At 41.7% G+C, this 18,540-nt stretch overlaps 1 protein-coding gene across 2 annotated transcripts in view; it reads left to right on the top strand.

Moving 5' to 3' along the window:
* Kcnmb2 (potassium calcium-activated channel subfamily M regulatory beta subunit 2) overlaps nucleotides 1-18,109 on the top strand; it is a 263,021-nt gene extending 244,912 nt beyond the window's left edge. For both annotated transcript variants that reach the window (XM_021226923.2, XM_040754535.1), the window contains 2 exons: nucleotides 525-720; nucleotides 16,452-18,109. In XM_021226923.2, the coding sequence (XP_021082582.1) occupies nucleotides 525-720; nucleotides 16,452-16,736 (481 nt within the window). In that variant the 3' untranslated portion in view covers nucleotides 16,737-18,109. The remainder of the gene's footprint in view (nucleotides 1-524; nucleotides 721-16,451) is intronic.
* Nucleotides 18,110-18,540: the final 431 nt, after the last annotated feature.

The following is an 18,540-nucleotide window of genomic DNA, read 5'->3' as shown; positions in this document are numbered from 1 at the left end:
AACCAGGCTGAGGTGGAGTTTGCAATGAGAAAGACTGAGCAAGCTGTGCAATGCAGAAATACAGAGAGAGTAAGGGCTATGCTAGACGGGTGATAAACACCTGTCATCCCTCCCTCAGGAGGCTGAGGCAACTGAACTGCAATCCTGATGCTAGTCCAGGCTACAGAGCAAGTCTGAGGCCATTCTTTCCTATGTGGTGAGACCCTGTCTCAAGAAATAAAAACTAAAAATAGAGCATGTGCTATGCTTACCAGTGAACTCAATAAGGAGAAAATAGTCACTTGAAATATTAGTGAATTGTCTATACGGTGAATGTCACCAAGAAAGTCCTCAGCCCCCAAAGTTTTGCTGTGTCACGGCATGCCAAAAGCTAGTCTGTTCAAAGTCACAAACTTTACACAGACAAAAGGATCATAGATTTGGGGGAGACTGATGCAGTTCGGTAGTCAAGAGATAGTCCTCCCCAACCACCCTTTCCTGCCCAGTAGACCCACCACATGCTCATCCTCGCTCCTTCTCTGCAGTGTGTGGACAGAAGAAGCCCAATGCACTCTGCTGAACGTGTCCATCACAGAAACATTCAACTGTTCCTTCAGCTGTGGGCCTGACTGCTGGAAGCTCTCTCAGTACCCTTGCCTACAGGTGTACGTGAATCTGAGTTCTTCCGGGGAGAAGCTCCTCCTCTACCACACCGAAGAGACCATGAAAATCAATCAAAAGGTACGAACTCTGCTCACTGCCCTCCGGTGCCCACAAAACCTACCTGCCTCCCCTCTCACTTCCCCTTTGTGAGTATTACAAAGGAAACACACCAGAACTGGGCTCTGCTTGTGCCATTCACAGAACTCATTCTCTGAATCTGCCTGGGGAAAGGCTTGTTTTTATGGACAAGTCTTTCCCTCATTTCATGGTAGAGCAGATTTAGCTGTGTTTTCTATTGTTTCCATAAAGAGCCTAAGTCTTTCAAAACAAGCACAGAATTTAATAATGGATGTGCATGCCTGAATACCAGTCTGCCATGTCAATTTCACATTATACGTATATTAGGTTTGAGTTTTACAGAAGCAGCATAGACACCCCAGAATATTCTTGAATAACCTAAGACAATCTGGTTCCAGCTTCCAACAGCAGCATTGGTGCCTATTTCCCGGAAACGAGCCTCATGAACTCTAATCATTCTTGTAAAATTTTTCATTGCAATGGCCATTCCTTCAGAGATAGCTTACAGGGGTTTCAGTAGCTTGGAGGTTCCACACTAGCACATGGGCAGCAAATGCTGTTGCCACAAAGGAATAAAACCCCACCTTGCATTTTGGTTACAACAACCTGAAAGAATCCTTGCAAATATCTCTGAGGGCTCTCCTTAATGTATATTTCACAGAATGTCATTTGAACATGTTGCTTCTGATATTCTTTCATTTGTAGTGGGCAGAAACAATAGCAGTCCTGACAAGGCTTAGCCCTTCCCAGCTGTCTCTTTTCTCCCTGTAAGTCAGACTTCTAATCAAAGCTGGCTGGTACTGGCGGGTGCCTATAAAACTCTCAGGTCTCCATGGAGCTGGAAAGTCACAAAAGCTGAAGAGGAACCGGATAGTAAGGGCTATTTCCCCTTCCTCGTTTGGACATCTCATCACTTTGGCTCTGGCTGCATTATTTAGGTGACAAACAGGGACTGAGGTTCCCATTTGAACCCCAGGTACATATTTAGGATCAAGATCTTGTCAGCGTTCTGTGTGGTCATGGGCTCCATTTAGTTTCTTTGACCCATTATCTTGTTTTTAAGTGTGAGTCATGACACAATACAGAATAGTGTGTACAATACAAAAAGTATAGCTCAGGTATCTATTATCAAGATTTCCCTATTAACCACTGCAAGAGAAACAAAACGAGACTTTTCTTTTCCCCCAAAGTGCCCTTCCTGCCCCTCTCAATAACCATAGGCATGGCTCCCTCCTGGGTAACCACCACCCGAGCTATTACTACAACTGCCTCTGTGTTTTTATTTGTGGTTTTTATCACCTAAGCACATATCAGTAAACACTGTCTTGCTTTGCTTTCCTTCAAGTTAAGCCTCTATATACACAGACCCACACAGAATGTTTCCATCTGTCTGGCTTCCTTCACGGAGCACGGTGGTTGGCATCTTTCCATCGGGGTGAAATTCATTCATTTCCATTTCACTTGGAATGTCAGCTTAGTTTTTCACTCTACAGTTGATAGACACTGAGTTTTCTACAGCTTAGGGCTATTATAAATAGCTCTGCCATGGGTACTCTTGTATATAACTCTGTGCCCACACATTTCTGTCCGGTGTAAATCTGAAGGTGAGCTACCTGGGTCGTAACATGACATGTGTGTACCTTCAAGCTTAGTAAATAATGACAGGGTTTTTCCAATGTGCCTGTATCAACAAGCCCTGTTGAGAGGGTTCTTAGTGTTCCAAATGCTCATCATGACTTTACAGCTGATGTGGTGAGGTCTCCTTCTGGTTTGGGTGGCTTTTCAAGTATCTGTCATTTGAATTTCCTCTTCTCCTCACCTCTCTGGGTTGTTCGTTTTTCTTATTCCTTGTAGGAGTTGTTTAAATATATAGACAAGGTGGCATGTGCCTATAGTGCCAGCTACTCCAAAGACTGAGATGAGAGGACCATTTGAACCCAGAAGTTCAAGATCAGCCTGGGCAATACAGTAAGAACCTGACTCAAACAAAAAAATCTGTGTGTTCAAACCTCTCCCCTCCCCCTCTGCAGTGTATTTGTACGGAAGACATTTCCAGTTTTACTGTAACAATGCCTTGTCATTTTTTTCCATTTTGTTTAGTACTTTCGTTGTCCTATTTATTAAGTTTTAATTTAACCTTTTGTTTAACCTGGTCATTTTCCTTAATTAAGCACTACTTGTTTTTCTTCCCCATACACAGTTAGTCTTCCTGAAATTGACCTTTATGTAGGGATCAAGTTCGTGAGTCTCTTTATTCTTGTTTTTAGGTGTTTGTCTGTGTAAGAACAGCACCTGGCTGTATTCTGGGAAAGACTACCCCTTCTTCATGGGGTCACTCACAGGACCCACTTCCTCTTCCTGGAAACTAAACTAGTCTACTCCTACAATGTCAATGTTTAGCCTAAGGACTGTGGCAGTATCAAGCCCATTTGCATGCTCTATGCTTACCTGGACTTGGGCACAGACTTCTAAAGTTGCGTGCAGTAAATGTTAACTTCCATGAGCCCACAGCTCTGCATTTGCATTGTGTTCAGTCTTTTATTCTGATCTCCCATCTGCAGCCATTTTCCCCCAGCCTGAAAAACCTCTCTCATTAGAGACGATGAGAGAGCAGCGTCGGGTCCGGAGAATTCCCTCAGTTTGTGCTTCCCTGAAAGCATTTCTCTCTAGCTCTGCTTCTTGAAGGATGCATTCACTGAGCACCAAGCTTTAGGTTGGCCTTTGCTTTGTCCCGTTGTCTCTTCATGAGCAACGATGCTGCTCCTTGCTCAGCCCTCAATTTCACCGCTGCATCTGTGGGCAATCTTGCCTGTTTAGAGATCGCTTCCTGTGATTTTTCTACAGTTTATCACACACCCAAGTGTGACGTTACCCTTATTCAGACTTCTGAGCATTCACAGAGTTCTTCCCACTCCTATTATACTTTCTGTTCCAGAAAGTTGCCAGGCTATTTCTCTAAACATTGTTCATCTCTCCCTCTCGCCCTCTTTCCCTTCTGGGACTACAGTTGGCTGGGTATTGGCCTTCCTCACTATCCAGTATGTTTCTCCCTCTTTTTTTCTCATTTTCCCTGGTATCACTTCATTCTGGATTTATACCCTTCAGCAATTCTTTTCTCAATTCTAAAAAGTTTGCTGTCACTCTCATCCTCTAAATTCTGAATTTTTCTTACTGCATTTTCATTTTTCCATGTTAAAAATTTTATTAAACTACCAGCTAATGCAAACTTATTTTTACCATAAATGTATGAACTTCTACAAGACAGGCTGAGTAACTGTAGGTAATAATTTGAAATGCATTTTTCATATAAATGCAGAATTTATAATATAGAAGCAGCTATATTACTCATTTACAATGAATTATTTTTGCATGGATCTACATGACAAAAAAAATTTACAGAAAGTCATTGTTGGGCCTAGATGATGAAAAAAATTACAGAAAATATTTGATGAACTACAGACCATGAAGTCAGAAGTATACACTTATCTTCTAACAGGAGGGACAAGTATCAAGTAAATTCTTCACAACTATACGTTAAATATAAACAACATTTGATGTTTTGAAGTCACATGGAAAATGCAACCATTGCTAATAACTATAATAGTAATAATAAAATAAGCTAGCATTTATCAAATGGCTGTTCTAAACTTGGAGTGGTCCTAAGGACCACACATGGACAATTTCATTTAATTTAATACTTCCGATACTTACTAATGCATATAGAAATGTCTACACAGAGATGGAAGCATAAGTATTCCTTCTTTTATCAGATACCATAATAAAATATTAAGATAACTTTTTGTTGTTGCTGCTGCTCCTATTATTTTGTTCTCTGTGCCACTAGGAGCTTGCTACTTTCTGTAAAATGCAAATTTTGTATTCATGCTGTTTTTGTGTTCCAAATTAAATTTGATAAGAACCTATAGAAAAGAAATGAAAAATATTACAGTTGACATTTGTATATTTTCTTCTTAAAGTTCAGCATACTATTTTTCAATATTTTGTTTTGTTGTTTTTCTGTTTGGGGCTTTTGGCTTACATTGGGCTATCTTCTCTCTAGTCTTCATTTTCTTCCTACCCTTAATGTATCTCTTCTTTTTCTTCTTCCTTTTTTGTCTCCTTAATCTCCATTTTTCATCCCCAGTTTTGATTTCTTCCTCTGTTGAAAACCTTTTACTATCAAATAGCATCTGTTTTATCAATAAGACATTTGGAAATTGAGTATATTATCAGCACAATTATAGCAGGTAGCATGAAACACGACATTCTCAGTAAAAATAAGTACATACAGTGGACCACACACAGGTGGGCAGGGCACTTCCCAAGATGGATCCCAAAGTTGGTAATATGTGGCTTGGTCAAGATCTGCATTACACCCCAGCTCCCAGTCTGGTAGCAATCATGGAGGCATTGGAAATGGCAAGCAAGACGAAACCCACACCAAAACTCTGAAGAGATTCTTCACCACTTGCTTGACCTGTGGCTTCAAGACTTCAGGCCAAGCTCCTTTGCTTTCCTCTTCAGCATATCCGTCTGCTTGCTGCTTTGGCCCTGGTGCATAATTGCACCTGAAGAGTGCCATGTGTCTAATACTTCCAGATCTTGAGCATGGAGTAACAGTGCCGGCAGCTTTGTAGGAATTGCCCCCAAGCAAGTTGAATGTAACGAGAACAGTCATCGATGCAAGTGTCATTTTGAAAAGTATATTTTTCCTTCTTTGCACCAACTCCTGATAGTTATACTTGCAATAAATTCATTTTCAGGACTAAGCCACATGTTTTCTCCAATACCATTGAATAAAGGGTGGGATCATGTACTTTTTCTAATGAGTATTACACCAATACACATATTTCTTTTCATGCTCTAGCGGTTGTGATAAAGCTACATCCCAAGTTCACTGATAGTCTACTTCTCTTTGTTGGCCTTCAAACCAGAGGCCTTCAGAAGCCACAACTCTCACAGTCACAGCTTCCACGTGCCCCCTAGTGTCTGGGGATGAGAGGGAGCGCACCACACCACAGACGAAAGCACCCAGACCTCCCTGGTCCTCATACTGTATCTTCCATTTTGAATGCACATTTGAGTCTCCGTTGATCATTCCCAGTTTCTTATAATACTCTGCTTCTTGTCCTTGGGATGTGTGTGGTTGTTTGAAAGCCTGTTTTGGTCACTTTAATAGCTGCAGCCCCGTGATCCTGTCCTACTTCTGGCGTTTACGTTGTCTTACCTTGTCCAAGCAATTTATTACTTTTAAGAAAACGTACTTTCAAAGTTATGATAACATATATTTTGCTTATGTATATTTATGGAGACTATGGGGTGTGTGCGCAGGTGTGTAGAGTGGACAGAATCGAAGTATGACTTCCAGGTTAATGTGAGCCGTCCCACTCAAGTCCTGGGACCCAAACTCAGGAAACTGTGATCTGGATGTAAAATAAATGAAAAAATTAATAATAAAAAGCAGAAAAAATACCCTTAGTGTCAACTTCGCCTTCCTGTTACTTCCCTCCAACCTCACAAGAATGGCAGGCATTGCGCAGGTACTAGAAAATGTCCATGCTTATGTTGGGATTCCAGCTACTGCTGATGGTGTTGGAACTTAAACCGGAGGCAACAGGGATCAACTGAACTGCCTGCATCTTTGTGGGAAAACATTCAAAAGATTTGACTATACATTTTCAGTTTCTCTCCTGGAGCTCTTAGTTGACTGATAGCCTCTAGGAGCTCTGAGTGGCTTAGGGGACTCGGCCTCCCCCAGTCACTGGCCACTAGGCTGTCACCAGAATGACAAACAGTCGTTGATTAATTCAGCATGGTTTGGGACCTTTGCTTCCTTCGGCTGCCAGACTGTCACTAGAGCCATAAACAGCCGCTGAATATTAATTTGCCATGGCAGCTGCTTCACATCTCAGATCTGATCTCCTTTGGGAGTTAAACTTCTCACCAAACACCAGTGACTCTCAACACATACTCGTTTAAAAGCGAGTTTAAAATGGAGTTCATAGTGAAATAAGAGACTATATCCATTTTTATCCGTGCTGATAAATGTATAATAGGTATGATAAATACAAATATGCACGATATTTATACTTAACCATCATGAGGACGATGATTGCTTCTATTGGGGTATTCCATTCGTTAGCTATGAGTCTCAGCTCCAAATTCAGCATTTCTCACCCACTCCAAAACATTATGAGTCCTAACATGTCTAGACCAGAGCTTCTCAAATTGGGTGCTCTTGACATTTTGATCACGACACAGAGACCGGCCCTCTACTGCCAGACTCTTCCCACCATGTGGCTAGCATCCTCCCCAGTCAAATTGTGACTAGACATGTTTCCAGATAGTAGCAGGATGGCTTTTTGTGTTCTGCTTAGCTTCCCATTTGCATGCTGTAAGTGCAGCTTCAGCAGAGCTCTGGCAGGCCACAGAAACCAGAGAAGATAAAGCGGAAGCACTCAATGGAAAATGGTGTTAACTAAGTTCTCACCATGTAGAACATGCCCACTACTGTACTAACATAAAAAATTATCTTGCTTACTCCTGCCCCTAAAACAATCATAGACAAACTCTATGAAGAACGCACAATGTGCCGGGCACTGGAGAGTACTGATATTTTACATAAACTGACTCATTTGGATGCAGCAGAGATCCCCTGTGTACCACACCATCATCATTCTCACTTTATAACACTGAAGCTGAGTTCAGAAAACGAATTTCCCCAAAGTCATGCAGTCACCAAGTAACTAGGTCTAAATTAAAATCTCAGTCCTTTTGTTCATCTTCCTGTCTCCTGGAGAGAAAATCTTCAACATTGCTCTTGAGAAAGCACAGATGAGGAGTTCAGAAGACGTGTGGCTCAGTCAAGTGTTCACTGTATAAGCACTTGACATTGATCCTCAGATCCCACCTACCCTGTATAAGAAGCAGAACATGGTGTTGCACATCTGTAATTCTAACACTGGGGAGAAAAAACTGGAGTTCATTGACCAGCCAGTATACTTTGTAAGTTCCAGACCAAAATAAAATAGATGGCTCCCAGGGAATGACATCTGAGGTCATCATGTCTCCAAACACACACATTTGTATAGTCAGACTTTCTTTAAACTGCCAGCTCCCAAATAATGACATGGAAAGGTTTTTTTAATTAATTATGAAAGTTTGGCCTTAGCTTAGCCTTGCTCACAACTAGGTCTTAGAGCTTAAGTTAACCCATTTATATAAATCTACATTCTGCCATGTGGCTCGTTACCTCTCTTCCATACTGTACCTCTGACTTTCTTCACATCTTGCTGGTGAATCCCCACCTCTTGGATTCCTCCCCCAAGTTCCTCTCTGTCCCTGGAAGTCTCCTGTCTAGCTATTGGCCATTCTTCTGGCCCTGCTGGCACCAGCTCTACTGTGGCCACCAAATACAGTTTTTAACTCAGAATCTATCATTCTATTTACCAGTAAATACTTGGGAGTCAGATGTTGGGACGGAAGCCTGACAGAGCAACCAGCAGATCTTCCTTTTTGGCCAGGGACCCAAAGACAACATCTCTCCAGCCATCCCAAACCAAGAAGACAGCGAAACTCCAAATCCCTCCTTACTCCATCCTGTGCATCTCTCTATCCATATTCCTGAATCCTCTGTCCTCTCTATGGCTAAGTCCTGTCAAGTAGTTGCTGGCTGTGCCCCTGATCCAAGGTTGATTTCATTAACATGTCTCGGAACTTCACAGTCCAATCAAATATCCTGTAACACATTTGCACACACTCACAGTGCTATAAACTGACAAAGTGTAGTCCATTCACATCAAAACTGAATTCTAGAACATCTGACGGTCATCAAAGAAAGACTGTCTATAGGAAGATTGCATAGACCTTGATGCCTCTAAGTAGCAAAAAGGAAAATGGAGAGACAGCAACAGGGGTCAATGTCAGATTATCTGAATCACTCTCAGTCAAGTCAGCACACTGTGAGGTTCCCTGGCATAGGTTGCTGTGAGTATTGACAAATCCCAAGGGTCTATATACCTTCCGTCTCAATACATCTCTAGTTTCTTTAAAGTTTATTTTCAATTTGTGATAGTTGTTGCTGATTGCCAACAGGATCTAGGATCACCCTAGAGACAGGCCTCTGGACTGTGAGGAGTTGTCTAAGTTCAGTTAGACTCTAGGCATGTCTGCATGGAAGTTTCTAGATGAGAAGACCTATGTATTGTTGGCAGCACCATCCCATGCACTAAATGAAAGCAAGCTGATCACAGACATTCGGCACTCTCTGCCTCCTGGCTGTGGCTGCAACACCATCAGCTGTCTCAAGCTCTTGCTGAACTCTTCCCTGTCATATCAGACAGTGAGCCACAAGAAACCCTTCCTTAGGATGCTTTTGTAGGTGCTTCACCACATCAACAGGAGCAGCAATGAACGCACTGCTCCACACTGGCATAACCAGTGTAATAGAAGTTCTAGGCAAGAACGACCGAAGTGAGCCTCTCTGGAAAGAGCCAGAATAGAGGTGGGGGTCACACTCAGCACAGCATGGATTGTTCTTGCTTCCCTCAAATGCCTCAAATGGCCCTGCTTGCCAAATCCAAAGTATGCTGAAAGCACATACCAAACACATGCAAACTTCATGTGGGAGGACCTGCTGCTTCAAAGGTGGTCATGAGAGGAGTCACAAAAGAAGAAAAGGAACTTACTAGTTTATGCTCTCAACACCTCTGCCCCTCACAAACATGTGGAACTCAAAAGTCCAGAACAATACAAGGCTTCCTGACTTCAAAACCAAGGGCATTTATGTTCACATGAGTGACTTTGCTTGTTTTACTCAGGACTAAGGTACCCATGGAGGCTGATGAGCTTTTTAGAGCAAGAATATGAAGTGCCTCTGGGTAGGTATCATTTGTTCAGAAAGACTTTTAGGCACACCCCTCTCCTATCTCACCAGGTACCCTTGTATTCTCTTCCTAACATCTACCCTGCTTTGTTTACATTTTTGACACCTGTATATTGCTACCTGGAATATTGGCACCATATTTATTGGACTCAAGGAATATTTGGATTTAATTAAACATCTAACTTTGTCTTATAAAACACAAGACTTCCTTGAAATCCCAAGGAACTGATGATGCCTCCCCCATAACTGCAAGAAAGCAGAGGCTGATGGTGAGGTTATTCAGCCAGATCCTGATCCTGCCGTTGGCCCCATCTTTCATCTCCAGGATGACATCCTGTCACTCACTCTACTTCACATGTGCCTAGTGAAGCATGTATAGAAACCCAACAGGAATTTTTTTAACTTCCTGTCTTTCATGAGAATGAAAATAACTCTGTTGACATAGAAGGTCCTGGAAATGAGGAGAATGGAAGGTAAATTCAGTTGTGATCTGAAGACTTGGAGAGAAGCGAGTGCTTCATTGACCACATAAGGGAAGAAGCAACCAGGAGATGCTGAAGGCCAAGTTTCCACAGTGTGGAGAGGAAAGGTTATGCCATGGATGGCCTCTGTGATTTTCATTGCTAATGGGAGGTTTCTGCCCTTCCAGGATCAAAGGGGCTAGGGAAAGAAGCCAGTTTTATTAGCAAAACTCAAAGTTAAGTGTGGCTGTTATGGACTGGTGAGATAGCTCAGTGGTTAAAAGCTCTAGCTGCTCTTCCAGAGGTCCTGAGTTCAGTTACCAGTACCCATAGAGCAGCTTGAATTCCAGTGCCCCTTTCTGGTGTGCAGATGTACATTCAGATGAAATATACAAAAATGAATCTTAAAAAGGGGGCTGCAGTGGGGAGAAGAGGCTGTTAGACCAACACTTAATGACTTATCCATAGATCAGTACATAGCTCAAGCCTCATCAGAGTTCAGTCCTAAATGGGATATCTTTATCACACCCTGTCCTCCCAATGCTCAGGGATCTTTGTGAAGAGGAAGTGGAATGATTGTAAGAGCCAGAGATGATAAATGACCACAAGGAATTTCTTTCCTAGATACAACAGGACAGTTGCACATAAATGCACAGCAGTTGTGACAACATGCATAAGACCTGTTCAAGCTCAAACCAGACAAAATCCCAACATAGAGTCAGGCAAAAGGTCACAAAGTTCCCATCCCCTGATGAAGAACTACTATTGATTGCTGCCAAGACAGGGAGAGTTGGTTTTCTTTAAGGGTGTGGTTCTGGTAGGATGATCACCCAAGACTATATACCCAGCACTAATTGGATTTATTTTTTGTTAAATGAGGGCATTGTTGAAAACTCCATGCACTTCAAATATAAGGATCAGCTTCCATGGGACCAGAAAGCACAATGCAAGCTTCCAAAGGAGAGGAGCAATCAACAGTCCTACCCAGCTATGAACCACAACAATGACCAGCATGGCATGATAACCCTGAGAGTGCAGTAGTAACACACGTACCTTGGTGGTAACCAAAAGTTCTCTAAATGAACTTATGATCCACACAACAAGAAGGAAGCCATGCCTGGCACTGGAAATCTAGCCAACTATCCTGGGCTAATGAAGTCATGGAGCATAATCCATACCTATATTCTAAATATTTGTCCTTGAACCCACAAATAAGCATGGTTCTCATCTCTCATCATGGAAACTTCCCTTTCCAATAGATGGAAAACCATAACCAATCAAAATTCAGAGTGGTGGATCCCAGTCCCAATGGATACATCTACAAAAAATGTTCCTGCACCTAAGACTCAGAAGAGGGCACGGGAAGATTGTAAGAGTCAGAGGATTAGGGAGTTTGTTTTGGGATTGTGTTTCCTAGGAATAACAAAATCTACACCCATAAAGTCTCATCAACACATTGTCCAAAGATGAGCTGACCGAGGACAACAATATACATGCTAACATGTATGGTGAAAGACCATGGAGCCTCAACATTAAAGAACTATAGGCAATTTAGGAATACTGAAAGTGAGAGAAACATTCTTCTCCAGGTTAAGAGTAGACCAATTGGTTATCCAGTACTAAATGGTCAGCCCTGAAAACATACATACAAGTAACGTTACACAGACTGAACAGGTTGTATTTAGGAATATGTATGTATGTACATATGCATATATGCATGTGACAATAATTAATGAAAAATAGGCCATAAATTTGGAAAAGAGCAAGGAGGGGTATATGGGAGGGCCTGTTGGGAAGAAGGAGAGGGGAAATGCTGTAATTATATTATAATCTCAAAACTAAAAGAAGTAATTAAAAAGATGAGGGCTCAAAGTTAGATGGGTATTACATGAGGAATGAATCTGGGAGGAGTTAGAGAATGGGAGCAAATATGATAAAAAACAGTGCATAAAAATCTCAAAAAATTGTAACATATAAATGAAATAAAAACAATTGAGAAACTGTCAAGGCTAGGGAGACAGCTCAGCCAGGAAAGTGCTTGCTGTGCAAGCATGAGGAACTGAATTCAGATTCCTCAGGATACATAAAAGTGGTGTGTCTTGGTTGCCAGTGCTGGGGCAGTGGAGACAGGAGGATCCCTGGGATTTCACAGCCTACCGATCTAGCCAATCAGTGAACTCCAGGTTCAGTGAGAGACCCTGTCTCAAAAAAATGTGGAAAGTGATTTGGAGAGACACACATCAATTTTTGACTTCCACATACAAGAATACACACGTGTGCACAAACCAATACATACACAAATATATACATATGTAAACACATGCACGTGCACACGCACACACGCGCACACACACACACACACACACACCAAAGAGACTTCTCAGTTCTCAGCTGATTGACAATTTGGAAAATCCATACATCCTCGTGGTAACAGTAATTACATACTTTGATCACTACCTAGATATATTGTTTATAAAATAATTTCTTTCTGTTATACATCATTCACAATTCAAAACATATCTTTCTAGTCACATACTCACTACATAAAAGAATTACCTAAAAATGATATCTATCTTTGCCTTCTTCATCGTGTTGTAATTTCCAAATTAAGTGTAGATTGTATAGTAGTCAAATACTATTGAACTGTGTTCTGTATATTCTATACCACTCACCTAAAATTACTCCACAAATACATGATGAAGGTATGTGGAAATTAAATCATCACCCATGTTATACCCACTGCTATAGCTTACACCCAGTTAGAGCACAATAAGAAAATCTTTACTTTAAATCCATACTGGCTTCCAGAGAATGAATATACATGACAAAAACTGGACCAACAGAAGCAAACACTCATGTCCTGAGCTAGAATTCGGCTCAATGAAAATCTCTAAAGGCCATAGGGCAATAAGGCAGGCTGACCCTGCAAGAGCTCCACAGCTGGTTATGCAGCCCTCTCTAGAGCTTTCATAACTTAGTATGTGGAACTTGCATGTGGGGAAATGTGATATTCTAGTAGGAAAATGTGCTAATAAAAATTTATGGGGGCCTTTTGCATATTTATCATCTAATTCTGAAAGATAGCTGCCGGGAAGTCTCGATTAACCTCATTACAGAGATGAAATTGGTTCTGAGGGCCACATGCTTATGGCAGCCGGATCACATGAACTCAAGTCAGGAACTTGTTGTACGACCTCACTATTTGTTATCACAAGGGATATGTCAATAATAAAAAGAAATTAGCAGCTGACATATGGTAGAGGTTTCATGGGCAGAAACAGAGAGTGACAGATAACAGGTCAGGAGGGCTCAGAGCACCTCAGACTCTCACCACTAGCATCTGTGCGTTGTCCCAGTATGTGCCACTGGTACAGAGTGGCTGAGTGTGAGCATGCTGGAGTGTAGCCACTGGTACAGAGTGGCTGAGTGTGAGCATGCTGGAGTGTAGCCACTGGTACAGAGTGGCTGAGTGTGAGCATGCTGGAGTGTAGCCACTGGTACAGAGTGGCTGAGTGTGAGCATGCTGGAGTGTAGCCACTGGTACAGAGTGGCTGAGTGTGAGCATGCTGGAGTGTAGCCACTGGTACAGAGTGGCTGAGTGTGAGCATGCTGGAGTGTAGCCACTGGTACAGAGTGGCTGAGTGTGAGCATGCTGGAGTGTAGCCACTGGTACAGAGTGGCTGAGTGTGAGCATGCTGGAGTGTAGCCACTGGTACAGAGTGGCTGAGTGTGAGCATGCTGGAGTGTAGCCACTGGTACAGAGTGGCTGAGTGTGAGCATGCTGGAGTGTAGCCACTGGTACAGAGTGGCTGAGTGTGAGCATGCTGGAGTGTAGCCAGACCACAGGCACACCTCTCAGGCCCTCTCTGCTTTAAGCTTTAATAAGGAACTCCCATATTACAACCTTGACAGTTGTAATGGCCTCAGAGGTACTTTATATCTTGTTTTGTTTGGAGGAATCTTACCTAGTGACAGAATTATTGCCATTTACCTGACAGATGTTTCTTTAAAAAAAAAAGTAAGTTGAATTGATTCACCATAGCAGGAGAAAATAAAGAGAAACTCCAGTTTTTAATGGAATGCCATTTTTATTGAGATCATTTAAGTAACTTAGCTCTGTAAGCCACTGAACATGCTTCCGTAAGATAACCACAAAAACATACCAATATGCGATGCCTTTATGCTCAAGATTGGCTCTACCTGAATTCAACTACAGATGGCTTGTCTGCATTTGCTCTGTTTAGCTGTTGTTAAATTGTTTGCTTCAAGAAACATTTATTTAAAAACATTAAAGACCAGCCATGTGTTGGTGGTTCACACCTTTAATCCCAGCACTCGGGAGGCAGAGGCAGGTGGATCTCTGTGAGCTCGAGGCCAGCCTGTTCTAAGAGTGAGTTCCAGGACAATACAGAGAAACAATACAGAAAAACCCTGTATCAAAACAAAAACAAAAACAAAAACAAAACCATTAAAGACATGATCTGTATGTGCTGTTGTATGACAGACAAAAGAGCCCTATGAGAGCCTGAAAATTGTCACCTAGCTGGCTGAAACTTTAGCCTATGAATCCCCAGGCCCACAATCACACTGAATTACAACTTTCTCTTAAAATGCTTTCAGCCTTCTTCCTCACCCCAGTGCCAGGCAGAGTCCAACACTCTACTGGGTTCACATGTGAGTGGATGAGCATTGGCTCAGAGCTGGGCACCTTGTGACATGTGTTGACACTGACTCTGGTACAACAACATTTTGTTAAGCATGATGAGAGGTGTGTCCAGCCTTTTAACATTGTGACAAGGTGTTTCATCTACAAAGCTCATGCTTGAGAACCAGGCAATCGTATGTCCTTGCACGTGCACACACAGTGTTTTGAGTCCATTTATAATGTACTGAGCTGCATTCAGAGCTATCCTTGGCCCCATGCCAAGCACTGCCAGAATGCTCATCTTCCATTCTTAACTAATCAGAGAGACTTCTGTTGCTTAGAGTCAAATAACCCCATGGTTACAGCTACACAAGTCCCACTGCTGCTTCTAAGTCAGCAGAAAATCATTCCAAAAGGACTCCACCAGCTGAAGCTTAACTCATTTCTTTTATAGCTTCTCCCTGTGAAATTTACAGATGCAAATCTCTCCCAGATTCCAGAGTCCTACTCCAAATCTCATACCAATGCACACATAATATTCACAAGCCACCTCTTACGAATGTGTGGAAAGGAAGAAGAGGGAGAGAGGTAGACGGGACAGAGAGCAAGAGATCTGGGTGAGCTGAGCCAGTGAAAACCAGTGCCAGGTCCTCAGGTCACACAGAGCTCACTCTGCTGCGATCCTGCTTTCCCTTGCCTTGGCTGACAGGAAAGGGCAGTCAGCATGCTTAGCCCCTCCCATTCCTCACAAACCTCTACTCAGCCTCTCTGAGTTTTGCAAGAGCCGCCAAAGGTGTAGCAGGTTTTTGTTTGATTTGATTTGGTTTCTTTTTTTGTTTTATTTTGTTTTGTTTTTGATAAGAGTAACAAGATGCCCAAGGTAGTTTGGTCAAACAGCATGAAATCAAAAGAAATATATATTCATAAATCACTCCTTTATACTGATGTGTGCATTAATTACTTTTCCTTTTGTTGTGGCAAAACACCTGACAAAAAATAACTTAAGGAAGGCTGCATTTCCAGTCTGTGATTTTTGGATCACAGTTTGAGGAGATATCGTAGTCTGCTGTGGACAGAAGAGAGTACGTGGCTCATCACATGGTAGCTGCAGTCAGGAAGCAGAGAGCTGGCATAGTTATACTTAGACCACGTTCTTGGTTTTTTTTTTTTTTTTACTCAGTCTGGCTTGCCAGCCAAGGGTCAGGTGCCATTTACATTCCAAGTGGTTACTACCTCCTGAGTTAGACCTTTCTGAAAACAGTCATAGACACACCTGTAGGTGTGTCTCCATGGTGATTCTAAGTCCAATCGAGTTGACAATTAAGATTATCAAACACAGTATGTTATGGTAATATATTATGTGTGCAGACAAAGCTCAGAAAAGTTTGTGCTCTGAGCCCCGGGACAAGTGTTTGTGAGAGGAGATAACTAAGATCCACCACTCTTAGCGACAGCAAAAGGTACTACTTACTTTTTCTACATGTGTGATGTGAGACTGTTATAACAGATCAACACATTCATAATTAAATTTTAATTAGCAAGTAATTTATAGGTAAATTACTAAGGAATACTTTGTCTGGGGACCCCAAACAGTACTCTAAGTGTGCGATCTCTCTGGTCTTAGGAGGCATTAGTTTGGAATACATAAAAGTGAGTCGCCATGTTTGTCTCACAGATAATATTAGGTTGTCAGCTGTCCTCTTAACTCTTTCCTTGACGATAGTTGTCCTGCTCTTCACAGTGTTCCTATATTCCCAAGTGTGGAAACAACTTTGAAGAGTCCATGTCACTGGTGAGCGTCGTCATGGAAAACTTCAGGAGACACCAGCACTTCCCCTGCTATTCTGACCCGGAAGGAAACCAGAAGAGTGTCATCCTGACCAAACTCTACAGCTCCAACGTGCTGTTCCATTCACTCTTCTGGCCGACTTGTATGATGGCCGGGGGCGTGGCAATCGTTGCCATGGTGAAACTCACTCAGTACCTCTCCCTGCTCTGTGAGAGGATCCAACGGATCAATAGATAAAAGCAAAAAAAAAAAAAATCATGGATAAGATATTTTTCTTTAAAGCTCAAATACTGTTTTCTTTCATTCTTCACCAAAGAACCTTAAGTTTTGAATGTGCAGTCTGTTATGGGTTCCTTAATGTATTATTCTAAGTAGAGCAATAACGCAAATGCTGTCCTATATGCAAACATGATGTCCTTATTATTCAGGAGAATTAACTGTTCTTTGTCAGTTGGTTGTTTCATTATCTTGTTTTGAAGCTGGAACTAGGCCATCCTTCCCTTCCCATCAGAATAGGGCTCAGCTACTCATTGCTAAGTCTTGTGGGGGGATGGAGGCACTGTCCGTGACAAGGTCTGTGCTCCAAGTTTCCAGACCTGTTGAAGACAAGATTTTTCTTCATTTGTTGTTTACTAAAGCTACAGCCAAAAATGTGTTTTTCTTTTCCTATTCTACATTGAGCCCTGTAGCAAGTGAAGGGGTGGTTTCCTGACTAAAGCGTGTTAAACATTTTGTGTGTGTGTGTGTTTTTACCATAGTGCTGTAATGAAGAGAGGAAGCCAGATAGTTTTATTTCGTTACTTTTTACTCACAACTTCTGATTTTTTAAATGATCTCCAGTTCTATAATGTCTTCCAAACAGAGCCCTTTTCCATCTACGACCCTGCTACTGTGTGGGAGAGAACAGTGGTTCATTTCCAGTGAACTGGCTGGGGGTGGGTAGGTATTCCATTGCAACGGGGAAAAGTCTATGTTGCAAAGAGAATTATGTGAAATCTTAACTCCACTTCCACTGGACTGTTAGAGGCAAACATCAACATGCTAAAGACTGGTGAGTTGGTGGGCAATGGGTGAGTCTGTTGTGGCAAATTATCATGTTGGAATATTACTTTGTGGGAATTTATTTCAGTAAGTGAATGTGCAGTCTCTCCTGAAAAATGTTGTCTGTTGGGGTTTTAAAGCTATGTATGCAGAATCGTTGTCTCCTCTACATATTTTATTTTTCTATTCACTATTCCCTTTTGTTGTTATATTTTATATGCAGAACAGACTCTTTCCTAACACGTTTGAATTGAATAACAGGTTTAAAGGAAGCCTTTCTTCACACTGATGTTTACTCATTCTATTTGCCAGGGGATGAGGGGTTGGTTTTAAATAAAGGCATTCCATCCTTTATTTAATATCAATATCTAAAGGAGAAGACAAGCATCTATCTTTCTCATCTATATTTAAGTACCCTTTTGTAACATAGTATTGATGTTTTTTAGGTAATTGCAAAATTTTACAAATCATTTGTGGAATGAATGGTGAAACGAATTCAAGAAAGCAGAATGTTGTAATTCATAGTCTGACTTTTCATAAGCAAATAAATGCCTAGGGTGTAATCAGGACTTCAAATGTGTAATTAAATTTTTAAACCCATTATATCAGAAAATTTGAATACTTCTTGCATTCAGAACAGACATACCTGTGGCATTCCAAACCATTCTAATTACTATATGGGAAGACATTTTCAGAGACTGTAAGGAAAATCCCTCTTTCTCACAGCTAAACAATACATGTAATGTTGTAGACATTTGGAAAACACCACAGAAAATTACTTATTTATATTCTTTCTTTAAAATTATTTCTCAAGAAAGGAGGGGAATCTCTGGGACTATGGGCCGAAGTTTGCAATCTTTTTGTTTGTTTGTTTCTCTGTATTGTTTTGGAGGCTGTCTTGGAACTTGCTCGGTAGACCAGGCTGGTCTCGAACTCACAGATAACCGCCTGCCTCTGCCTCCTGAGTGCTGGGATTAAAGGTGTGCACCACCAATGCCCG

This window comes from Mesocricetus auratus, unplaced genomic scaffold (genome assembly GCF_017639785.1).
Source record: "Mesocricetus auratus isolate SY011 unplaced genomic scaffold, BCM_Maur_2.0 Super-Scaffold_100011, whole genome shotgun sequence".
Taxonomy (NCBI): domain Eukaryota; kingdom Metazoa; phylum Chordata; class Mammalia; order Rodentia; family Cricetidae; genus Mesocricetus; species Mesocricetus auratus.
This window is presented reverse-complemented; position numbering and strand designations above follow the sequence as displayed.